Source organism: Drosophila takahashii, chromosome 3R (genome assembly GCF_030179915.1).
Source record: "Drosophila takahashii strain IR98-3 E-12201 chromosome 3R, DtakHiC1v2, whole genome shotgun sequence".
In the NCBI taxonomy this organism is placed as follows: Eukaryota; Metazoa; Arthropoda; class Insecta; order Diptera; family Drosophilidae; genus Drosophila; species Drosophila takahashii.
In genome coordinates, this window is record NC_091681.1 from 34,638,311 (window position 1) to 34,664,847 (window position 26,537).

General features: G+C 37.8%; 1 protein-coding gene across 1 annotated transcript; it reads left to right on the plus strand.

Moving 5' to 3' along the window:
• Window positions 1-25,613, plus strand: qless (decaprenyl diphosphate synthase subunit 1 qless). Its single transcript, XM_017142917.3, has 8 exons — window positions 1-922; window positions 13,116-13,274; window positions 13,663-13,802; window positions 14,251-14,392; window positions 14,931-15,020; window positions 18,484-18,615; window positions 18,782-18,976; window positions 24,216-25,613. Exons 1-8 carry the CDS (start codon window positions 713-715, stop codon window positions 24,435-24,437), a joined length of 1,290 nt encoding a protein of 429 aa, XP_016998406.1. The 5' UTR covers window positions 1-712; the 3' UTR covers window positions 24,438-25,613.
• The last annotated feature ends 924 nt before the right edge of the window (window positions 25,614-26,537 follow it).

A 26,537-nucleotide genomic window follows, 5' to 3' on the forward strand; every position in this document is an offset into this window, starting at 1 on the left:
AAAATAAAGTAGTGAAAAGGTGCAAATTGCGTGCGAGTTAAATAAAAACTATTTCCTGGGAAGGAAAACGTGCTAAAAGTGGTTCTATTGAGTGTCCAAGAAGTTGCTGAACATGAGGACTCTGGCGGGGGTTGGACGGTAGTGGCTGCCAGGCCAAATGACCTTTGAGAGAGGAGTCGGATTCCGGATATAATCCCCCGAAAATAGAGCGACCCACAGGTAAACACAGGGGTCATCTATATAGCCCCCGACCTCCAAGACGCCTCCAGTGACTGCAAAACCGCGTGGTCCAACCACCGAAATCCCCGTTCAAGTTCAAGCCGAACCGCACTTCGTGCCAGATCGTACTCACCACAGTGGGCACTCGCCGCTATTCACCACACCTGACGGCGCGCACGCGCATCGATTCAAAAATCCACAAAAAGCGAAAACACTTCGTTGGAGCTGCTGAAGCCAAACGCAAGCAAACCGCGCTTCGCCGTCGCCTCGAAAATCGCCAGTTCAAATTCCGAAATCCCGAAATCGCGCGCTTTTCAAATCCTGCGATCCTGCCGATAAACAAAATATATACAAAAAGCCCATTATAATGCTGTTCACCTGTTGAATTCTGTGTGCCTGTGTCTCGATCAAGAAGCTCCAAGTCCTTCTCTGCCCCCACAAAAAAAACCCATCAAAATAAACCAATCTCTTTAACCAACAAAAACCCACTAAAATGGCCTGCTTGAGCACTTCCGGTCGCGTCGTGTGCGGTTCTCGTCGCCAGCAGACGCACAAGTTGCTGTATCAGCTATTCGGATCAAGACCCGGACTGACTGGGCCATCCCCATCGACAGGATTCAGCCCGCCCAAAGTTCAACACCAGGCCAGGCGACTCTTCCACGGATTAAGCTTCAGCATGGGCAAGGATTATCCCGATCTGCTGGTGAGTTCATTGGCGCAGCAAGTCTGCACCGGAAAAAATGTTATAACTTACAATTATAAAAATATAGGGATTAAAAAAAGTCACTTAAAACACTTTCAATTAAATTATATTTAATAAATACAAGTGCAATTTTTTTAATTACTGGTTTTTAAAATTTACAAAACAAACATTTTTTAACTTATAATTTCTTAATATAAAATATTTTTTTAATACTTAAATCACTTTAAAAAGTAGATCAATTTGTTGTGTGTCTTGAAGGTGAGATCTATACATTTATAAAACACTTTGTAATATAAATTAAAACATTTTAAGAAATATCTTAATTAAAGTGTGCATTCACATTAAATAAAATAAAAAAAAGAATCTCGATTTAATATCGATTTGCTGATTTTTTTCCAGTGCAGAGTGCATTGGCTGCGCTTGCAGCAAAACCAAACTGTTGGCCGCTAATGCGTCTGCGTGACTTTGGCTTTTGCTGTCCGCTTTTCTTTTCTTCGCTGCAAAGCCAAAAAGAAAATGAAAGTGAAATTGGTTGCTGGTTGTTGGCTGTTGGCCATTGCTTTTGTGCAAGTAGCGTGAAAAAAACAACTTGTTGCGCCCACAGTTGCAGTTGCATTTGCAGTGTTGCAGTGTGTTGTTGTTGGCGGAAGCTGGCGCATTTATTTATTATTGTGCCTTGGCTTTTTTACCATTTTACCATTTTGCCGAACGCCTCTGTTTCTCTCCGTTTTTCATGTGTTTTTCCCCGCATTTTTGCAAGGTGAAGTTTTTCATCTGCCTCTCTTTCTGGCTTTCTGTCTTTCTGGCCCCGATAATTATGTCTCTTTCTGGTCTGTCTGTAGTTTGTCATTATTCATTATTTTTATATCGTTGACAAGTCGCTAGTCTGTAGCGTTTTTCTTCCTTTTGTTTTTCCACTATATTTTTCCTTCTTTTTTTGAGTTATGCAATTTCGCTAGTTGCATATTTGGCTCTGGTTTATTGCTCGTATTTATCAATATTTATCGCCCGCGTTTGTTGATTTTCGCGCTATTTGCAGCGCCAATAAACAGCTGATTCGGTTTAAGGGGCCAGTGCCCCCAAAACTGTGCTCTATTTGGCCTGCCAAACTGTGACCTGCGCATACGTATACGTAATATTTCAAGTGGATTTTGGATCGGTTCTGTATTTTGTCAAACAAGCGGATTGATGTTTTCTTATCAGCCGGTGAAGCACTATCAGCATTTTGCTATTTCATTTGTTTTACTGCCTATTACTAATACAGTAAATACGCAAGAAAGGGTAAACAAATATTTTTAAACTAAAATAAATGTTGTTTTTAATTATATTTACTGAAATAACAAATTACAAAATAGAAAGGTATACTTTATCTTAAATATAATAAATATTGCAAAATAATAAAAACCTTTAATTAAATTTAGGGCTTTTCTGGACTATCTTTTCCCCATAATATAGATCATAATAATAGATCATAAATATTTATATATAATTATTCGTACCATAAAGAGCCCACTGTATTAAATAAACCGATTGGAATTCAAATAACTCTCTGCCCATCTGCTATTTAAAATTAAAATCCCATGAATGACGCACTGAGTGCATCGAAAGGGTCGTAAATAACCGAGCTCATTATATTTTATGGAGTTATTTGTCCATGCTATGCCATATTTATGGTGGAAAATATCTCTAGGTTATGTTCTGGGAGCCTTTGTTGTCTTGCTTGACTAGAGGAAAAACCCAGAAGGAACTTCGCGGCAATTGTCTTATAATTCAATTGGCTAGTTAAGCACTCGCCTTCGGCTTAATTGCTTACTTACTTACTTACTAGTCAAGGAGGCATGCATGAATGTATAGGCCACAATTAGTGCATTGGTTTCTCACATTTGCTATTTAGTTTATTGTTTAATGGCACGCCATTTAAGCCAGCCCATTTAGTTCGGGGGGTGGTTGGTGATTTAATTGCTTTAGCATTGCGAATGCAGTAGGCTGAATGCATAAACTGCATTGGTTATTTTGGCGGACAGCCTTGGCTTAAATGTATTTATTTGTATTTATATGGCGCCGTTTGGTCAGTTTTGGGCTATATATGAAAAAGGTTAAGTGCTCGTTAATTCACTTTAATGCACACTTTTGACACTTTTGTTCACTCGTAAAACAGACCTTGATCCGAAAGGCTAGACATTAGCTATTGCCTCCCGAGAAATGCGAAAACAACATTTTATAACACCTTTTTCTTAGATTTATATTTAGATCTAAATGTTATTCCTCTGGAAAAAATCTATAAAAAATTTAAATAAAAGGGATTTTTTTAAATATATACACAGAGAAAAATACGATATGAAATAGGAAAATTCTACCTTATCTCATATCAATAAAGAGAAACATGATATTTTATCGTAGCATATTAAATACCAAATTTAATATTTTTTATACAAGTATAAACATAATCTTTATTCATGTCAAAATGATACGAATAACATGATCCTTAAAAAATATCAAATTGACCAGCACATATCAATCTGATCTTTTGTTAATCTATGACTAAAATAATTATATATGTACTTACTTTGAAGTATATTTTTTATATTAATCAAATTCGATTCCAAAAATGTAAATAAATGCACTTTGTCACCATAAATACAGCTCCCAATCATATTGGAAAAAGTTCAAGAAATTGTGTATGCAGTTGTCGTCATCGAGTTATTTATGCATTTTAGTTGTTTAAGACCTTTTTGTTGTTTCATTTCGGAGCCGAATAAAAATTCATTCAACGCCAAATTGGTTGTATGCCCAGCTCACATCCACAAAAAAAGCACCTGGAAACTGATACGTTCATCTATCATAGGTAAACAATAAACAAAACGCAAATAGAAAGCGCACGTCGCAGCCAAAGCCAAAAACCAAAAACTGAAAACCGAAAAAAAATAAAAAAACGCCAACTAATAATAGTCGGCAATAGCAGTCGTAGAAGAAATTCACTTTTAACGGTTTCTTTGACTTTCTTCTTCATTTCATTTGCCAAGAGCTGCCGTTGAGCTCTCCATTGTTTTGGCCAAAAGAAACCGGCCAAATGAGACGAAAAAAAAAAGTCTTTTTCTATATGCGCCACACGAATTTGGCAAGAAGCCGATTGGCCAGCTTTAAGCATTCGTTATCTTAGCCCCGAATTTGTTTCCAAATCATTTTCTTATTTTCCTCCTCTTCCGCCTAAGAGTTTTTGAGTATTTATACACTTTTCACTTTCGTTGCAAATGCGTGAAATAAAAAGAGAAGAGTTTTAACGCCAGCGTGTGAATTCGATGGGTTGATACTCGAATACTCGGAATCTCGCATCTCAAGGTGGCGATTTTTCAATTAGATTAGAGAGTCTGGTGAACAGTTAGTCGATTTAACGGGAGATTTTGGATTGATTTCTGTCGATTCTTCGCTTCTTTCTTATATGCCTCTGCTTAATTTGAATGCGAGGGTTCGGTCGCGTGAAAGTGAAACCGAAACCGAATCTCAACCTGTTTTCATTGAAATTTTTTAGAAATTTTGGGCACGAAGTCAATACTCGATAAAGTTAGCTGTTATTTGGTTTTAATTTATTAAAGGTGGCTCTTAAATTTAAACATGGAAGGGGAAGTGTTAACCTAAAGATAACCAGTGTCTTTTATTGTAGATCATCATTATTTTCATAACTTCTTCAGTTAGAATACCAAAAAACCTCATATCTTTTTTTAAGATAATAAATAGGTTAACATCACCAGAAATATTTACAAGTATTTCTCAATTAAAATCTCTCAACCCGCATTCCTTTTAATTATATTTCACAATCAGTCATATTTCTCTGCGTTAACCTCTGGTGAGAAAGTCAACAAAAAAGTAGCAGATATGCTAAAAGATACATCTGCCGCATGAACGAGATGGTCATATCGTAAATCTTTGTGGCTGTATCTTTATTTCTGTATTTCTGCACAACACTTTCACTGACCCAAGGTCCGAGTGGCCGGCCCTCCAAAAAGAAGAAGTCCAAAAACGAAATTCCGCTCCGAATAATATTCTCTATCAGTCCGAATATTATTTATATTTAATGTGCACTTGCTGGTGGCTTAATTGGCTTTTCGGAAATTGGATGTGGGCCTGCCTAAGCGGATTGACTTTCATTCAACCTGTCCTACAGCTGTGTATAATACACCTGCAATGGTCTCTTTGATCGCCGAAGTTTGGCTTTGGTATTTTTCGGCCCCTACTTGCTGACCCAATTCCAGAAAGACGCATGCGTTTTGGTTTGTTGTCCTAAACTGGTTTCGGTTTTGGTATCGGTGGTTTTCGGCCTTTCTGCCGCATTTCCCTCTCTTTCGCGCCAAGACTGTTAACTGTTAATGATTTCGGCGTTGTTTTCCTTAACAACAAATATTCGGATTTCGATTTGAAAGCCGAAAAAGAAGCGCCGCCGCCTGCACAGAGAGAAATGTCGATCCTTATTGATAAAAATGACGAATGAATGATTTGTTTCAAAATTTAAATACTATTAATTTTGAAATAACAATAAACAATAAGATAAAAAAACAAAAAATTATTCAACAAAATAAAAAAAATTTAAATGACAGCAGTGGAATTCGAGCCAGGATCCTTTTTTAACTGATCATAACATTGAAATTATAATAAAAAATGTAATTAAAAAAAAAAACATTAAAGTACTAAACAAAATAAAAAAAAATTGTATATGGCAGCAGTGGGATTCGAACTCGGATCCCTTTTGCCATATAAGTACATATGCTATGTACTCACAAAAAAAAATTAATTCAGATGTTTCACAACTACTGAATTTTTAAAACTTAAGAAAAGGTATAATGGGTTTCAAATCCTCTACTCAAAATATCTTAAATCTGTAAATATTTATTTTATCAGCAAATAGAAACCGATTTCGACCTGCTTTTCTTTCTGTGTGCAAAGGGAGCGGTGTTGGGCGGTGGAGCAAGTTTGCTTCGGATAGTTTTGACCAAGTTGCATAACCCGTCCAAAACCAAACCCAAAACCCATCGAGTCTGGACAGCTGTCAGCCCCGCATTTCGTCAATGTCGCTCATTGGTCGACTTTCCTGCCTCTTGGGCGTTCGGTTTGCATTCATTGATGTTTTATCAGTAATTATCATAAATTTGACTATCTCTCCCAGCGCCGTTTGCATATATTTCCCACACTGATTGCCTCACTTGTTCATTCTGGCTTTCAATCCGGGCTCCATTATTTGGCCAAGGGTTTCTTGGGTTTCACCTAATTAACATTGGAATTTGGTTAAATGTTTTCCACACTTTACGGCCGTCAAGCCTATTTCAAAATCTCTTGGCCAGAAAAATTAAAACGAAAAATTAGATTTGCATTTATTGGCGGCACGCGTCGCCTTTGCAGTTTGCATTTCGGAATTTTTGTTTTTTTCCTGTCTGCGCTCGCGCTTTTTATGTAATTTTTTGGGTTGATTTACACCCAAAGCCGCCAAAGCTGCCAATGCAGGATAAACTTGAATTTTCTGGTTTTCCACTACTAACTGGTTTCCAATTTGTCTGCAAAAACATTTTGCTTTTCCTTGGTGTACCTTAATTTTGGTTATATTTTAGTGTTTTTGCCTTTTGACAGATTGTTATAATTACCAACTGCACACTGACACCTTCGGAAATTATGTTGGGCCTGGCCTGAAAATATTTTTCGGCTATTAAATGATTTTCCCACAGGCTTTTTCGGCGCATTTTACAATCGCTTCGATGTCAGGGCGTTTAAAAACGCATTCGCCATCGCTTTTAACAGCGTTTTAAGTCGCCTCCATAGGCAAATATCACGCAGCCGCCGCGTTGGACAAGCACGCACTAATTTCAATTGTAAATCGCCATTGCGCAATATCCAAAGTGACGGTGGACGCGGGAATTCCACGCGATTCGATTCGATTGCTGCAGATATGTGACTGCGGAAAATGGCCAAGCTAAACTGGATCGGAAATCAAGTTTATACCAATTAATAAATGAAAAATCACTTTCAATGCGTCCACTTTTGGGATGACAACTCATTAGGGGGAAAATGCAATAATGAGGGTATCGACTTGGATTTAATTGCTGATTGAAAGGAAACACATTCGATCTCTAAGTTAAAAGAAGAGAAAGAAAAGAGAACTCAATTGTCGAGTACCTCGACTATCAGATACGCGTCATCTTAAGCAAGGGCGAGGGAGATGGAGATGTGCATGCAGCAAAGCAACTGCTTGCATTTCATTATTTGCACATAACTTGTTAATGAATGATCTGATTTAGAAATTTTCTTCTACATTTCGATAGGTATTAATAAACACAACAAAATTGCATTTATACTTTTACAAAGTCTTTAAATATGTGGGCGTCAGACACCTTTTAAAATCGTTTAAAAGCGATTGTGACGTAAAATAATATTTTTATACCCTTGCAGAGGGTATTATGATTTCAGTCAGAAGTTTGCAACGCAGTGAAGGAGACGTTTCCGACCCCATAAAGTATATATATTCTTGATCAGCATCACAAGACGAGTCGATCTAGCCATGTCCGTCTGTCCGTCCGTCTGTCCGTCTGTCTGTTTCTACGCAAACTAGTCTCTCAGTTTTTGAGCTATCGGGATGAAACTTTCCCAAAAGTCTTCTTTTTATTGCAGGTAGTATATATGTCGGAGCCGACCGGATCGGACAACTATATCTTATGGCTCCCATAGGAACAATCGGAAAAAAAAACTTTAAAAAATTCTAGCTTCGGTGTTTTTTGAAATATTACCTTCTACTTTTGGGGATGTTATTTTTTAAATATATCTGAATTTCGAATTAATTAGTTAAAAAATCGGACTACTATATCATATAGCTGCCATAGGAACGATCGGAAAATTATTGGAAAAGTAATAGGAAATAAATTTTAGCTTCTTTGGATTTTATTGTATTATCTTCTACTCTAGGATATGACTCTTTTTAAATATTTCCGAATTTCAATTTTAATTTAATCAAAATCGGACGACTATATCATATAGCTGCCATAGGAACGATCGGAAAATTAATGGAAAAGTAATAGGAAATAAATTCTAGCTTCTTTGGTTTTTATTGTATTATCCCCTACTCTAGGATATGACTCTTTTTAAATATTTTCGAATTTCAATTTTAATTTGATCAAAATCGGACGACTATATCATATAGCTGCCATAGGAACGATCGGAAAATTAATGAGAAATATTAGAAAATTGAACATTTTTGCGATTTGTAAATTAATAGGAATGATCTGCAAGGGTATATAAGCTTCGGCTGGCCGAAGCTAGCTTCCTTTCTTGTTTATATAGAAACAAGAACTCAAACTCTACAAAATGTTTTACAAAATCTTAAATCCATTAAACCCCACATAATGAAGTACCTCTTGGGATTTCCCATATATGTCCCACTTTGTGGGCAGCCATTTAAAATTTCAGCCGATGATTTGCAGACCTCAATTGGTCAATCGATTGCAGTTGTCATAGTTTCTGATGAGCCTTATTGCGATCGCAATGAAACCGTGACGCATTATAGCATACGTTTGCGATTGAGACATTAGCAAATAATGTCAATAGATTATGCTATCCACTCGAGCTTCTGCTGCTGTCGAAGAGGAATTTTCAGAAGCGTTCTCAATGCCGCAATGGACAATTTGTCAAATACAAATTGCCCAGTTTGGAGGCAAACACTCGGGCCACTTCGGCATTCACACTCACTTGAGTTTGAGTTTTGGGATGCCTGCGGTGCGACTGACTGGGTTGTTAACACGCATGTTAACCACTTGCCAGCGAACTTGGCTAATGAAGAAGCTCCCGCGGTTAAAATCGAACGGAGAAATTACAAAGCCAATCGCTTGCCTTTGCTTTTGCTTTTGCTTACCAAGCAACCGAGTTTGGGTTATGTCAGCCATGGCAATACAACCGCAATACATGCGGCGATGACAAAAAGGGAAAGTAAGTCCAAAGCCTCGTCTTCGCGGCCCTCAGTTGCTCACTTTCTTGGCCATGTCTCTCTGTGTCCGCTTTTGGCCAATACCTTGCGTTTGGCCGCTTCCGCTACCAAAGCAAAGGCCTGTCATGTTCGATCAAGGCGGCGGTATTTCTTTTTTAACCAGCCAGAAATAAGAAGAAAGGAGCAATTAAAATTTTTGGTAAATGATTCGATTGTCGCAGCAGGGTTTTGCTGAGTTTCTACAAGGTCGGAGAAGTATTTTATCAAAAAAACAAATATTTTAAAAAATTTAAAATTTCAATGTAATACACCCAGAAAAATGATGGACAACATTTTAGGTCATGCATAGCCTAAAACATTTTAAATGGACTAAAAGTTCCTTTTTAGGTCATGTACTGCCTAAAAATTTAAATTTTTGGTATATTTGCCCTACTATTTAGGTCCCGTAAAGCCTAATATTTTAGGTCAGCGTGGGCCTTAAAATTAATGCCTTTTACCTAAATAAATTTGCACGGAACTCTGATACCGTTTTGGCGACGCTATAATTCCCAACCAGTTACAGCGCGGCTTGCATGGTAACCCACTTCGATCGTTGAATAAGACAGCGATTTCACTGCTGAACTGTGAAGCCTCCTCGCTCCTTTTGTTGGCATAATGACGACTTCTTGAAGACTAAGCCCGACATTGACCTCGAGTTAGCTATAAACTTTTCTGTATTTACTTTATAATATTATAAATTTTTCAGTACATATTTTTAGGCCAAAGAAAGCCTAAAATTTTGGATAGGGGTTTTCTCATATATTTTTAGGCAGCCAATTACCTAAAATCTAGGCCAAAAATTACCCTCATTTTAGGCCTTTAATGGCCTAACATTTTAGGTCATGGTATCCTAAATTTTAGGCCATTCAAGGACTTAGCTCCAGTTTTAGGCCAATTTTACCTAAATTCTAGGCCATTTTTTGACATTTTAGGTCTTTTTTTTTTCTGGGTGTAGTTTTCTTAAAAAGTCAAGAACAAAAACTCCTTAAAATCCATTTCAAAATTTTTTAATTTTTAAAAAATTTGGTTCTTTGCTGGTCTTGGTCTCCTCATAAATATCTATCTAATTAGTCACTTTATAAATTAAACTTTTAACAAATATATGTCCTTAAGGTCGACGAAATTAAAATCTCTAAATTAGTAAACAACTTAAATGTTCTGTTCGCCACGCGGCGTAGGCATAAATTTGTTAACTTGATTACTATAATTGAAAAATTTTTAGCATGTTTGGTTTTTAAATCGCAGGTGCTAACAGTTTTCGTACTCAAAGTCGGCCTCCATAAAAATAGCAACATGCAATGGCAATTGTCGAGTTTCGCATATTGCCATATTGAATAAAAATGGCTTATGATACCTTAGCCATGCGGCATACAAATTGCCCAAAAAGAAAAAAAACTAAGCGAATTCCGGGCAGAAACAAGAGCAGAAATCACAACAATGAGGAGGCTCTGCACAAAAGTGAGTCGTAAAGCCATCAATAAGCAGTGCAAAATGTTGCAATATTCCCGTTTTGTTGGGCCTTCAATCAAAGGCAGTCATCAATCAGTGCGAGTTTTGCCTGGCACTCGAAAATGTTTAAATACCTTCAGCCGTTAATTGTCTACATCTTCAGTTGGCAACCATGAGTGGGATGGTTTTTTTGGATTTTGGATGGTATCTGAAGGGGATTATGTCGTGGGAGCGCCCTGTGGCGAAAATTCCAGTTTTATTTGTTTTCTTTTTGGCACTTGTCTTGTCGAATTTTGCACACTCCGTTAAATGCTGCAATTTCTTTGATCACTGCGCCCATTTTTTTTGCTTTGGCTATTTTTCCACAATTAAATTAATGACTCCGAAAACGCGCGTATTTAAATGAAAATTGGCAGAGGCGCCGCCGCTAGAGGCCACTAAGCAAATAAAAGTAAATTATTTGCCACATTGTTGCCGAAGAGATCATTATTATTATTATTTCCTTTTGAATCGATGTGAAAGTTGCCTGGCCAATTGTTGCGGCTCCTCTTTTGTGGCCACATTGCATGTGGGCCACCAGGAGGTTAAACTGGATATCGCGGAGTGTTGGATTGTTGGATTGCGCCAGGCTAATTGCGGTTTAACCTTATCAACCGATGCGAGATAATCTTGAAACAACTTGAAAAACTTACAATTTAGAGTGTTCAATTTGCATTTAGTCTTGGGGTTTAAGCCAATATTCAAGCAATGTTAAACAGATATAAAAAAAGGGGTATTTTATGTTCCAATTTATCGTTAAATTGGAATTATTTCTGAGTTTCAATTATTTTTTCTAGATTTCCAAGTCAAACCGTTTTGGTTGTGGCTTCAACGCCCATCTTTTTCCCTTTGTATCATCTTGACTTTTCTAGATATTTCTTCACTTCCTTCCACGATTACACAATAGACCACATTGTAAAAACTGAGTCAAAGTCCTCGGTTCGTCTTCAGCAGCCAAGTGCAACGAAAGAGTCTACTTCCTATGTGTTTATTTTGAGAGCCTCTGTTTTTTGGTTTTCTGCACGCAATAAAATCGCAAAATCCATCATAAATTTGCTTAGTTAAATTTTAAAAAATTCAGATTTATTAGACACACAGAATGCAGCGTCGATCATTGACCTGGCTCTCAAAATAATGAGCATTTGATCCATAACATAAGCAAGTGCCCAACGGCAGGCAGTTCATTGGGTTTAGGGGTTTAAAGACACTTAAAATCCGTTCGGCTTTCGTGGGCACTCCACCTGTAAAAACCATTTAACAGTGCTTAAAAGTCATTCAACGTATGCGGCCAACTCGAAATAGCCACAATTAAATGCATTTCTGCACGTTCCCAAAAAAAAAAGAAATGAAATTGTTTCTTTTGTTTCTTTTATTTACTTTATTTCTTGGCCTTTGCAAATATTATCAACTAATTTTAATTTGGCGCACATATTGAAAATGAAAGTTACCTTGCCGCTCGACTCGAATTTAATTGGATTTCTTCCGGCTGCTGCTGTTTCGTTTGTAAATTGTGATGCGTCGATTTTGTATTTTGTAATAAGCCCCCGAACTTTTGGTTCGCTTTCTACTCGCCAAAAGCAAAAGCTAAGCCCATTCCGATGTTTATGACACATATTAAATATGAAACTGGGTCATTACAAGCTCTTTTCAATGGTCAACAATTTGTTTGGGTATTTTACGATGCTGTGGGCCCCCGAACCAGTTTGGCTTCCAAAAACCCACACGTGTAGTCCCCCAAAACGATGATGATGCTGCAGAAGATGCGGATGAAGATCGCTTGCCAAGGGCGGTGAATGATGGTCATTGGCCCAAGTCAGGATCTTCATATTCACAAGTGGGTCACCGCGTAATCCGCCATCACACCCAGTCCAAACATCCAACTATCCAAATATTTGATGGTGTAAAAGTTGGTTGCCTCCGTTCGCCGACAGCTGGCAACATCGAATTTACATGTTATCATGCCAGCATGTGTGCGGCTTTTATTGACAGACTGAGTGGCTGACTGGTTGATTGGTTGACTAGTTGACAGGCTGCACAAGAAGCAAACACATTGCATAATGGCATTATAAATGCCTTTGAAAAGGAAATCAAATCAAAAGCGGTGCACCGGGAACAATTTATAACTTAACTCTGCCAGCACACACACAGTATAGAACAGCGAGTAATGGCTTAGCTCATGAAAAAGGCTTAAGAAATATATAATGTTTATTAATATTTCCTAGAAATATATAAAAAATTCCATCTGTCGTATATATAATATTAAAAATATATTTTTGCTCTACTTATTTTTTCTGCGGAAAATGGAACTACCTTTTTTTTACCAAAACATTTTACCCGGCAATTTAGCAGCGCGTGTTGCTGTCTTTTGTCTCGACAACAAAAGGATTTGTGGCTTTAACGATTCAAATTTTGGCGACAAGGTCAAGAGTCGCGCGAGGGCGTCAACAATTGACTTCAATTAGTTGGCCATTTACGGGCGGTTACAGCCCCAAAACTGCTGCAATTTTCCAGTTATTAATTTTTCGGCTAAGCCGAAAGCACACACAAAATGCGCTGGCGGGCAAGGCGAAACTTGTTAGTCGTGGCAGTCGAAGTAATTGAAAGTTGTTAAGTGACTTGTTCGCTCCTTCGTTATTCACACTTTGTTAGTAATTGCAGCATTTACCAGAAATTGCTAACCGTTCTACCAATTTTACTTCTAACTTACAGCAAAATCCCCACAAATGCAGTCATAGCTCCCAGCCGAATATCAGACAACACAGCTCGGTCCACACACAACAGCCAGCTGGTCCCGTGAGGGAGTTCCAGATCGATCCCTACATCATACTCGACGACGACCTCAAGTACTTTTACGACGATGTGAGATATGTAAGTAAAAGGATGAATAATTTAACTATATGGCTTAGGCAAAAAATCATCTGAGAAAATAATACGAATTCTTTTTCGAAAGATGCTACTATCATTATATTTGAATAATCCCATTTTATAGCTAGCAACCCCAAATAAAACCACAATCATGTCAAACCACAAATATTTAAAACACCTAAAAATTTTTGTGATAAATTTCATTCTGATTTTAGAGGAACGTCATTGATTAGATGGTTTTTTGCTCAAACGAAATCGGGGGATTTTTTTCATCTCGCTCCCCAAAACACAAATATTTGCTAATTTAGGCCAGATTCTAGAGAATTTAACCGGAACAACAAAAGTGGGCTTGACTAATTTTCCATCTTGATTTTATTTCTATCTATTTTAGCTGCTGAAATCGGGCACATCCCAGCCTGAGTTGGACACCATTGCCAGCTATTATTTCGACGGCCAGGGAAAGGCGCTGCGACCCATGGTTACCATGTTGATGGCCAAGGCGATAAACTATCACCTGAACAACGAGTCACAGTGAGTTTATAGGGGATTTGACAGCGGGATTAGTGTAAAAAGAAAAAAAACAAATTGAGATCATATAAAATTTATAGAGATATATCATGATTTTACAAGCAAGTGATTAAAGCGAATTGCATCTGTTTTTGCTTTAATTATTTTTATTACTTAACATACAATTAATTTCAGTTCGGGGCTCCTTGTATTAACTTTTAATATTAATTTATAAATTTACATAGTTTAGATGACAATCTATTTAATTTAGATGTTAAAAATAAATCATTTTTATCTTTGAATGATAAAATATAACAAAGATAGAAAAGACCTCTGTGTAGACGAGTGTAAATAATTAGCGTGGTTTTGCGAAATGTGCGCATTTCGGACAAAATAAAATATATGTAGGTGCAGTTTCTTTCCCCCCAAATCGCAAATTCTAAATCATATTTTCCCATTTTCGCCTTGACAGCCAATTAGTACACAAACAGCGACAGATCGCCCTCTTTTCGGAGATGGTTCACTCGGCCAGTTTGGTCCACGACGATGTCATCGATCAGTCGGACTTCCGACGCGGCAAGCCCAGCGTGAATGCTCTTTGGAACCATAAAAAGGTAAGTCCTATTAGATATTCGATATTTGTGATATATGTGCAGCATCATTGGTGCCACCGATGTTTGCCCAGGCCAAACAAACCAAGCCAAACACGCGCCCAGCGACGCTCGGCAACCGAAACAGCCGAACAGCAATCATTCAGCTCCCAAAGTCTGACTTTGACATCAATTTGTTGCGTATTTCGATTTGAAGTGTTTATTGACTTTGTCAACATCTATTCGTATCTTGCATCATTTGAAAGGCCTCAAAATCTTCATGGGATTTAATAATAGATCCCAAAAATAATATCCCAAAGCTGCAGTTTGCCTTTCGACACATGTCTTCAAATTGAAATGCATAATTAATCCAATCCAATCAAATCTTCACAAGAAGCGGTAATTCCTCCACTTTGATTATCTTAGTCATATGTTTTCGGTTTTTATACCATCTTGCTGTTGGCTGTTAACTCTTGCCACACATAACTGTCTTCCAGCTATTGTGTTGGCCGATCTTTTGTTATGGCCGCTTGTTTCTGACCATGTCTCATCGCTTTTACAGGTCACAATGGCTGGCGATTACATCTTATCGATTGCCTCGATTATGATAGCGCGTCTGCGCAGCGATGACGTGACGATCGTGCTGAGTCAGGTAAGAAATCTTTGGGTCACAAGGATATGACTAATATAGGTCTTAAGATTGGGAAGTATAATGGGGAGAACAAATCAAGAAAAGTCAAGAATGGATTATAACCAACAATTATTATTAAAAAAAAAAATAACTGACAAAAGATCAGATTTATATGTCCTGGTTAATTTCATAATATTTTGATATGAATAAAGATTATGTTTATCTTATTATACATTATTTGTTCAAAAAATACTACATTTGGTATTTTACATGCTATGATAAAATATCAAGTTGATATGCTTGAATCATAAATTTGACATACATATCTGATTTTTCTTGATATGAAATAAGGTAGATTTGACCCTATTTCATATAAAATTTATTTTCTGTGTAGTTTATACAAACTATAGATCTTCAAATTAAAATTTTATGATTTACTATCAACCGAACACCTCATTGATCATCTTACTAAAATAACTTTAAAGTCTAGTAGAAAAAACTTCAGAGTTTTTTGCACTCACCACCGAAAACAAACAGTTTTGAGAACTTAACAAGTACTTCGCACATTTTATGCTGCTCGTTAATTGCCAGGGCAAACACAAATATTAGAAAGGGGAAAAAAATATTCCCGGATTCAGGGGAAATATCACTGTACACAAGAACAAACCCGAAGTTAATTGTTTTTGAGAAAGTACGTAATCAGATCGGGTGCCAAATCTCACACGATAGTTGGGTAAACCTTTGTCTTAAAATTATGAAAGTTGCTCGTTCCATTTGGCGAGAAGGAGGAAACAACTTCCCGTTGCGAAAACCAGTTGCCAATTTTAATGGGCCCGCAAAAACTTCCTGCGTCCCTGGAAGTTGAGTTCCCCAAGGTTTGCCCTTCGCCAGAGTTCGAGAAACTTTACTACAAATCGCGGCATTCACTTTTTATGTTCCGACACTTTGCATCCGTGTCCTTGTGATTTACACAGGTGTTGAGGAAGCGGCATTCCTCAGAGATAAATCACCGGGTTTTTTTCAGTTTGCCCTGCCTCACGTAGTTTCTATAAATTTCAAATTAGTCACACCTGCCAATTTCACTTTCGATGGAGAGTGAAACTAGATCTGTTGCCCTGGAAACCAAAAGTCCAAAAGGTGGCTCCGAATCTGAATCTCTCTTCAAATCCACAGCTTCTTCCCTGCATATTTACACAATCGAGCGGCGGGCCAAGTTAATAGCCAAAGCAAACACAATAAACTTGCCTACGTTTTTGGGTTACACATTTGGCGTTTTCTCAATTCGCGAAATATGGGGGAAAAAATAACATGCGTAACACCTGAGGATGGGCCTGTGGATCTGAAGATGGCCTAAGGTGCGGCCCAGACACTTATCCCCAGCTATTTGTTTATTTCATTACCTCAATCTGGGCGATATCATGCCCGTGTATCTAGCGCATAATGTGGCTCATTTGCATTCCAAACACTTTGACCCCGCCAAAATGAAACTTTCTTTGCGATCGTGAGGTCATTCGTCTCGGGAAACTAGTTCTAAGCCAAACAGCTCCAACTGGTATCCACTATTTATTTAAATTTCTCTGAACTGTGGAATTATACATAAGTATAAACAAAAAACGAGGCTTTGGCATAGCCCTAAACACTCTACAAAGTAGAACTCGAAAACTATCGATATTTTCAATATTATAAAAAGAACAAAAATTCCTTTTAAATATTGAGAAATGGAAAACTGTCGATATTCATTCAAGCTCTTCTAAAAAGTAGTTCATAGGGATAAAACTCGATATCGAAAGGTATTAATAATATTTATAATGTTTTTTTTTTGGATGTACAAATATTTACAAATTTACTTGAACCTTATACTAAAAACCTATTTATAGAAGTTTTACTATGGTAATCTTTTGTTAGCTTAACCATTTAATTCACAAAAACCTTTAGACAAAAGAAACCCAATCTTGGTATTCATCCAACTCATTTTGTATCTCATTTATAGACGACTTTTTGCCTGTTTCTTTCATCTACGACACAATCTACAATCTTCGGAATATATTTGTCAGATTTATCATATTAAATATGCTGTGCACGTGTCTGAATAAAATCAGCGGTTTCTAAGACGTTGGATGGCATTAACAAAATGGGTAGAATGTCCACCGGCCTTTCAATCAAGTGAATTTATGACTACCTCTGAGTTTTGGGCTAAACCAGACAGTTAAGACTTTTTATGCCCTAGGAAAGGCCCAGACATTATTAAGCAATTGAAAATACGGTCTAAAAAAAATTGATTTTATACCCTGTAAGCAAAAGCCCCCTGAAAATATCTTGATAACATGTAACCATTTTTTTCCGCCAAATTCCCCTTGTCGGAAGTATGCGATTCAAAAAGAAAATTCCCCAAATAAGTGGCTTACAAAGTGGTTTCGAGGCTAAACCATATTATTTTTTCAACAAAATGCACTCGATTCCGCGGCCTGCAGCTTTTGGTCTCGTTTAGCTGCTTAAAAGGCGGCATTGTGTTAATTTTGTGGCTCCAAATGCACTTGTTGGCCAAGTTGTTTAGAGCTCACGCACTTGTGGCTGGTAGTTTGGCTTTTTGTCAGTGTTAATTAACATTGAAAGTCCAGCAGAGGAATTTGGCCAGAAACTATTGGCCAGTTATGGCCGAATCACCTTGAGCTCCTTGGAAACCGCCATTTTTCAGCGCCCACGATTGTTTGCCAAAGCTTTTGACAACTGACTGTGAGATTTTGTGGCCGAATCAATGAAAATGCCTATTTCAAAGGCGAATCGAAGGGCGTGGTGTGCCGAACAATTGATGGGCAAACAGAAGCGGCGATAGCCAAAATATTCAGCTTCTTCTGGAGATCTGAATGAAATCTTGTTTGCCAGATTTATTTGGCACAATTGTATTTGCGATTGGCATTTGAGGCTTTAGCCAAGCGGAAGTTACATACACACGAGTGGATTAATGTTTTAATACACAGAAAATAATATATTTATTTATTACAATTTGCCAAGAATCGCTTAAAGAACTTTCGAAGTGACAAGAAAAAAGTATAGCTTAAAAATTATCGATATGTTCAATATTTTGTCATTTTCGATTCGATAATATCGATGTTTTAAAGATATTAAATATCGAGAAATACGAGAAATACTTTTAGATTTCTTAAACATTTTAGGACTTAAAATGTTTAATAGCGAAATCATTTAGGTTTTAAAATCAATTATATATGTGTCTAAAAGTAGGCAAAAACGTTAACTCATTGTAAAAAGACGACATTTTTATTGCATACTTTTTTTAACCCACCATCGAATATTATTTTATCATCTTGAATTTTTTATGAGTGTATATAAGACATTGCGAATTGCGTAATGATCCATTCATTTTCGAGTGGGAAACCCGGGCCAAGAACAATTGAAGCCATATCCATAACACGACCACCGTTTATAGTGACATATTTACAACCCCATTGTCCTCGATCTCTTGCAGATCTTGACCGATTTGGTCCAAGGCGAGTTCATGCAGCTGGGCTCAAGGGAAACGGAGAACGAGCGCTTCGCCCATTATCTGACCAAGACATACAGGAAGACCGCATCGCTGATCGCCAATGCACTGAAGGCGGTGAGTATTCATTATCATCATGCAATCATAAGCAGTTGGCACTTATTTATCGCTTAATGCGGCAATTAGTTTGCACGCAGTCTCGCGTCATTGTTCCCAATTCAATCGGATTCCCTTGCAATTTGCAACTGATCTTGAACCCACTTATTATCTATCTCTCCTGCAGACCGCCGTGATTGCCCAGGCCGACGACAACGTGGCCGAGGTGGCCTTCCAGTATGGACGCAACATCGGCTTGGCCTTTCAGCTGGTCGACGACATGCTGGACTTTGTCTCCTCCACCGAACAGATGGGCAAGCCGACGGCGGCGGATCTGAAACTGGGATTGGCCACCGCCCCCGTTCTTTTTGCATGCGAAAAGGTGAGTGAGGAGTCTGGGAATCCATTTGAAGTTTCCTCATTGGCTTGCCAATAGTTTAAGTGCACAGGGAAAAATTGAAAATAAATCTGTAAAGATTTAGTGGCACTTTAATGAGTATCTTTGCGATTCTCCTTCAAATTTTATTTTAATTATTTTTTATCTTTGAATTAAAAAGGAAGAATCTTATAAATTGTTTTTTTAGCGATTTGAAATCACTTTAAAATGTTCCCAAAAGTATGTTATAACAAACGTGAGTTCAAATCTCTGATTAAAATATTTCATTGCATACTTTTTGGCATCTGTTCCAATTATTTTAAATTATTTTTGGTCCTTTAAACATGAAATAAAAAAAAAACTGAAATAACTACTAGTAATAGTACTATTTTCTCTATGTGCACAAATATGCCAGATTGAGATGTCTCTTTGTCCAGTTTTCCGTTTGCCTTGCATCCAAAGTGGCTGCCCGCCGTCGCCAAATTGATGTATTCCTGATATCGATTTAGCGTCGCTTGTGAACGGTTGTGTTTACCTGTGCTCTGAGTTTTTGATTTATTTTTGTGATTTTTTACGCAAGTGTTTTGTGTTTAGCATCTAACAAAGTTTGCCTAACAATCGCGTTAGTGTTTTAAATAGATCTCCCTGTTTAACGGGTATGTGGTTTTAGTTATTTTAACAATTTCCATTAGATTTGTTTAATATCTTGGCTTTGTTGGTGTTATTTTGCGCTCTCTAAATTTGCTCTTGTATTCTCTCTCTTTTTCTCTCTCTCTATTCCGCTCTATTTTAACTGTAATTTCGCTCTCTCGGAACCTGCCAAATTTCTTGTAGACTCTTGGGTGCTTTTCTCATAGTCTCTCTCTCTCGCTTTACATTGTAACTGTTCGTTCGTTTTGTTGTTGGTGCCGCACAAGCCACGCTCAGTCGATTGAACACTTTTTCTCTCGCGCTCTCTTGCTCTCGACTTAATTCGCGATCTCGCGCTCTTATACTTTTGTGTTTTTTGCGGTTTTGGAATTTGATCCCAGTGCCAAATTTACTCGAGGTATATTTTCCACATTTTATTTTCTATTTCTTTGAATAATCTTTTTTTCCTATAAAATGGCCCTTATCTGTATGAAGAAAAGTTGTGCTCTTCCGATGTCAACCAAAGATTCTTTTATTATCTGCTGGCTCTGCGATTCGGTCATGCACGTCAAATGTGCAGGATTTACTGGCAGAGTTAAAGACTTCATTGAAATGCGTACCGGTCTCATGTGGGCATGTGAGTCCTGCAAGGAAATGACAGTCGAAATGAGCAGCTTTATGAGGCAGACTCGAGACGGACTATTAAACCTTTCACGAGTTTTCACACAGCTCAATGACGGGTTCAACTCAGTTTGCGACCAATTTAATAATAAGAAATTATTATTAACTGAGTCGCCTAAACGGAAAAAAGCCAGCTCAGGGGCGGTTAATAAGACCGTGAAACATAACAAAACATTGAACTCGGTAGCTGCAGCAGTTCCGGTCGGTACAGGGGTAAGCGAGCCACCTGTGCCTATGGTAACAGCCAGTTCCGGAGGTGACCCTGTTTCTGGATGCCAACCTGAGCTACAGAAGTCGGTGCTGACCGTAGGTACAGTAGGAACCGCTTCTGGGTCCCAGCCGAGTGAGGTTCAGACTGCTGCTGGGGGGCGTAAGAAACTTTCAGTTGTTCCACATAGGAAGCAATTGTTTGTTTCTAGATTTACCCCGGATACCAAATCTGAGGATGTTATGGAATTCATACGTGAAAAATTCCCATCCGAGGACATTGAAGTTGAACAATTTCGATTTTCGTACGCCCGTAGGATATCTTCTTTTAAAATATTTGCTCCGCCTGATGTGTTTAATGTACTACTTTCTGAAAGCTTTTGGCTTAATGATGATTTGGTAATAAAAGAATTTGTTCCCAATAAACCGAGAACAAATAACAGGCCTCCCACTGTGCCTAATAATCGGCTTTCCACTGTGCCTAATAATAGGCCTTCCACTGTGCCAAAAAACTAACAGGTTTATTTTTGGCTTATCAAAATGTTAGAGGACTAAATATGAAGCTACCAAAGCTTTATGCTGACTCCTCTGCATTTACTGAAGATATTTTGGCTTTTACGGAGACTTGGCTGAAACCAGAGATATCTGACTCTGAAGTTTTGTCAATGAACTTTAACACCTACAGGACCGATCGCTCCCCGCGTAGGGGGGGTGGTGTTCTGATTGCCGTTACCTCTAGTTTAACATCGGAGAGGCTTAACATTCATATCCCTAACGATATTGAATTTGTTAGTGTCAAAGTTTCCATTCAATCCTTATCTATTTTTGTAACCTGCTCTTATATTCCTCCTGGCTCTGATTTAATAATTTATGAGCACCATCTGTCTGCTATTAAATCTGTTCTATCCTTTCTTTCTAACAGAGACCTTTTGATTGTTTTGGGTGACTTTAATCTCCCAAATATCTCTTGGTCTCTTCCCACTGACTCACTTGTCGCTACTCCTTTATCCGCCCATGATTTTGTGGATGGCCTTTTAGAATTATCGTTACAGCAAGTAAGCTTTATACGAAATTCATTAAATAGACAATTAGATCTAGTCTTTGTTTTAGATCCGCATGAAGTCACTGTAGCTAGAATTGACGCACTTGTTGTACCTGAAGACCAATATCATCCAACTTTGGAATTGACAATTGGCCTCCCCTGTACTGATACCCTTTCTCCTTTAGTTCCTCAAACTAAAAGGAGATGCTTTCGTAAATGTGACTATAATAAACTAAACTACATGATTTCTCAATATAATTGGACTGATTTGTACAATTGCATGGATATTGACAGTGCAATTGAACTTTTCTATAGCGTTTTAAACACTTTCTTTGACGAATGCGTACCTGACAGTCTTCCTCCGAAGCTAAACAGGCCTCCTTGGTTTAACAATGAGCTTCAAAGACTTAAAAATCTTAAATCCAACACTTATAAAAAGTATAAAAAAACGGGAAAGCCATCTGATTTTGCGAAATATGTTGTGGCTCGTTCAGATTTTAATGTTCTCAACAGTCATTGCTATTCCATGTATTTAAATCGATGTAAATTCGAGTTTTCAAATGATCCGAAGCAGTTTTATAACTTCGTTAATGCCAAGCGAAAGTCTTCGGCATTGCCTTCATCGGTACGTTTAAACTCAAAAGAGGCATCGTCGGATTCTGAAATTGCGGATTTATTTGCCGAGTTTTTCCAAACTACTTATAGTTCGGCTGCTTGGTCAAACCCTACCTACCCTAACCACTTAAATAGGGCTAATTGTATTTTTACCCCTGTAATTACCGAAAGTTCTCTTTTAAAGGATTTAGCAACAACAACGCCAACGTATTCTCCCGGTCCTGATGGACTCCCTGGGAGTGTGCTTAAGTTTTGTGCTTCAACCATTTGTAAACCGATTCTTAAACTTTTTCATTTGTCTATTTCATCATCAGTTTTTCCAACTATCTGGAAGGACTCTTTCATTATTCCACTCCACAAAAAGGGTGCGAAGGCGGATGCTCAGAATTATAGAGGCATTTCTAAATTGTCGGCAATTCCTAAAGCATTTGAATGTATTATTACTTCTCATTTGCAGCATTTATGTTCCTCGCTAATATCACCGTGTCAGCATGGTTTTGTTAAGCGAAGATCGACCACCACCAACCTTCTTGAACTATCATCTATTGTAATAAATGGATATAAGAATAACATGCAGACTGACGTTATATATACAGATTTTAGTAAGGCCTTTGACTCTGTTAACCACTCTCTCCTTTTATTCAAATTAGATCAGCTTGGGTTCCCATGTAATCTATTAACTTGGATTTCAAGTTACTTGAATGGTAGGACTCAGAGGGTTATATTTAAGAGCGCTGTTTCTAAAATGATCAACGTGACATCTGGAGTTCCTCAAGGTAGTCATTTAGGCCCTTTGCTGTTTACTTTGTTTATTAACGATCTTCCCTCTATCGTAGCTCATTCTCGTGTACTAATGTACGCTGACGATGTTAAGCTTTGTTTATCATATAAAGATGTAGGATCCGGTTTCAACTTACAGTCAGATATTGATTGTTTTCAGGGATGGTGTGAGTACAACCTTTTAAATCTGAACTGCCTTAAATGCAACGTTATGACTTTTTACAGGGGCACTCCTACGTTTGTTAGTTATTCTCTTCAAAATACACCACTCGACCGTATATATTCAATTAACGATTTAGGTGTTCTTCTCGACCCAAAACTTAAATTTGATTGCCACATAATGGCCACTGTCAATAAAGCTATGAGTGTTTTTGGGTTTATAAAGCGTTGGTCAAAGGAATTTGATGACCCTTATACAACCAGATTATTATTTACCTCCCTTGTCCGTCCTATTTTGGAATATTGTTCTTCAGTTTGGAGCCCACAATATCAAGTGCACATCGACCGTATTGAGTCGGTGCAAAAAAAATTTCTTCTTTTTGCCCTTCGTAGTTTGAACTGGGATCAAAACGTAAGGCTACCTTCCTACCAGAGTAGATTACTATTGCTTAATTTACCTACACTTGAAAACCGTAGAATAATGCTTGGTACTATTTTTATGCAAAATCTTATAAGAGGTGATATTGATTCCGTAGAACTGGTAAACCGTTTAACTTTTAATGTTCCCGTTAGACTAACACGAAATTATTACCCTCTTAATTTGCCTCGATGTACATCAAATTTTACTCTGCATGAGCCTTTTCGTGTTCTATGTAAAAATTATAACAATCTTTATCATTTAATTTGCACTTCAACATCTATCCCCGTATTGAAAACTAAAATTTTATCTCATTTGCTTCAATCTTAGTTGTAGTATTTGTAGTATTTGGTTTCATGTCTTTTCCTCGCGAACTCGCATTTTTGCCCTAATTGATAAAGGGTCCCGCGCGTAACAAGCACGTGCTTGGTATCGTTGGGCCACTTGTTTGTACTGCTCGTAGTGCATCAACGTCCATCATAGATTCATGGTGCCGGCGGTGAAGGTGTGATGATGTCATGTGGGTGGGTGGTGCTCGTTGGCTAGATGCGCAGATGGGTCCGTAGCTCAATTGCCAGCGATTACCAATGCCCATTTGCTATGCATTCCACGGGCTGCGCACGCGTGCAGTGCGTTCGCAAAGTCATAGTTGCATTTTACCCACATACAAAAGCTGCATAACTTAAATGCCTTTCCTCATCTATCTATTTCAGTACCCCGAGCTGAATCCCATGGTGATGCGGCGCTTCAGCGAGCCCGGCGATGTGGAGAGGGCCTTCGAGCTGGTGCACAAGTCACATGGCCTGGAGCAGACCCGCTTCCTGGCCAAGAAGCACTGCAACGAGGCGATACGGCTGGCCCAAGAGCTCACGGAGTCGCCCTACCAGAAGGGCCTCCAGGTGGTCGCCGACTTAGTCATCAACCGCATGAAGTAGAGAACCCTAAGCATAAACAATATACGCGTAATGCAATAATAATAATAGTGTTATGTAGGCCACACACTTGATGTTTCGATTAAGTTCTGTTCAGCCAGCGGGCTAGACAAGATTTATTATTTAGTTTTTAGGCATTTGTTGTTAACACTGTAAATAATTGCATAAACAAAAACCTAATCAACAAACACATAATACATAATAACGAGATGTTATGAATGAATTTTTAACAAATTTTATATGCAATGTTTTTCGAAAACTTTATTTATACATGTGAAGAGAGAGCGAAACAATAGGAGAAACGAGAAAATTGTACAAATATTTCTTCAAAATAAAAGAAATCGAAAAAGGGTTGCCACGGGTTTACCGCGCAACAAACGAGAGGAAACTACTTACTATAGAAGGGAAAATGTTTATTAGTCAAATGCAACAAAAAGCAAACAAGTGTGTAAAACGATATTTATAATACGAAGCACGAAGGACATAACATAAATGGTTTATTTTATATATTAAATACTTGATTTAGGGCATTTCATGCCTAAATGGTTCAATGGTCATATTGCCTGCACTCCTTTCTTGAAATCCCTTCCGACCGCACAAAAATGTAATTTAGAGGATTAAATAAAATAAAATATATTTTGAACCATTCGCGCATGAAATGCATATAATATTATGTTCTATAAGAAATGTAATGAGGATTGTACGTGAAACAATGCTGCCCAGTCTTAATTTTAAACCTTTCTTCTCCGCCTCTAATGCAATAGTAATTTATAAGACATCAACACACAAAATCGAACCGCAAACCCCCATTTCGGAATGCCTAAAAAACCCTCTATTTAATTTAAGTTTTTATTTTAATTTATAAACACAACCTCAATTAAGTCAGTCAGCGAAATTAGTTTTTTTTTTTGTGTGTACAGTTTCAAAGAGAAAAACCATGGGGCTCCTTTACAGCCCACAGCTCTACACAGAGAAAAAAGAGAAGACTAAAACCAGAGAGCGTAAATTGCCAATCCTGGCCAGTTGATCAATTCAAATGGGTGCTGAAGACGATTTACCCACATGTTTTAGAGGGCGAACGATAATAAAAACGATGATAATGATGTTGATATTGATACTTGTAATTACGATATTTGTATACTTAAAGAGATGAATAAAAATTCGATTTTGTAAAACAAATTAAGTGAAATTTTTTTAATATTCCACACAACTCTTACACAGAAATTCGATAAGAAATAGGGTAATTTCTACCTTATTTCAAATCAATAAAAAGCCGATAATGTCAAATTGATGATTCAAACATATGAACTTGATATTTTCTTATTTTATAAAAGTTATAAAAATGCTGTTTTGAAATACCAAACATAATCTTTATTCATATTAAAGTGATATGAATAAATTGTAAATTAGCCTGCACATATTAATCTGATCTTTTGTCAATTTTTTTTGTGCAAGGCAGATTGTTAACTGTAACTATGCAACATATTAACCACCTTGATGACCTAGTGAAATAGTTTTGGACATGGCCAAAGTGTTTTATGTTGCGACGGGCATGGCTGATATGGAAATTGGGGCAAACAAGTAAATTTGTAGCTGCCACATGGGGAGTATGAGTAATGCTTAGGCTTGCGAGAGCTTTTCATTTTAAAACATCAACAAGTTTCGGGCTAAATGGCACGCAATGCTGCAGTAGCCTTAACTTTCCTTGCCTTTCCTTTATTAAAACAAAACATCACGAATCAGGTTAAGTCAAGGCAGCCGTGGCATAATTTTCCCGGGGCAATATAAAGTAAATATATATTTTATGTCCAGGCAGACGACGAGCTAAGTGGAGCAGCCAAACAGCGTGTCTAACTGGCGAAATATTTAAATAGCCAAACCAAATTAGCTGGGCTTCCGATAAATCCTTCGATTTGTCTTCAAGGACAGACGACCGAAGTGTGCCTTAACCTAGGTTATAAATAGTCGGGCGTGCTGCCTAGACAACCGACCCATCATCCGTGGCCCCTTAGTGCCTGGCACGGCTGTACGGATACGGATCCTGGCAGCCAATTCGGCGGTTAAACGGTTTGGCCAGGACACGAGACCGATTCAGTAACGCGG

Bases quoted from the DNA above. Each gene is read 5' to 3' on its own strand.
- qless (XM_017142917.3), top strand. From the start codon at position 713: ATGGCCTGCTTGAGCACTTCCGGTCGCGTCGTGTGCGGTTCTCGTCGC. The intron at 13,275-13,662 runs GTAAGTAAAAGG...TATCTATTTTAG, and splicing joins TTTACGACGATGTGAGATAT to CTGCTGAAATCGGGCACATC. The intron at 15,021-18,483 runs GTAAGAAATCTT...GATCTCTTGCAG, and splicing joins TGACGATCGTGCTGAGTCAG to ATCTTGACCGATTTGGTCCA.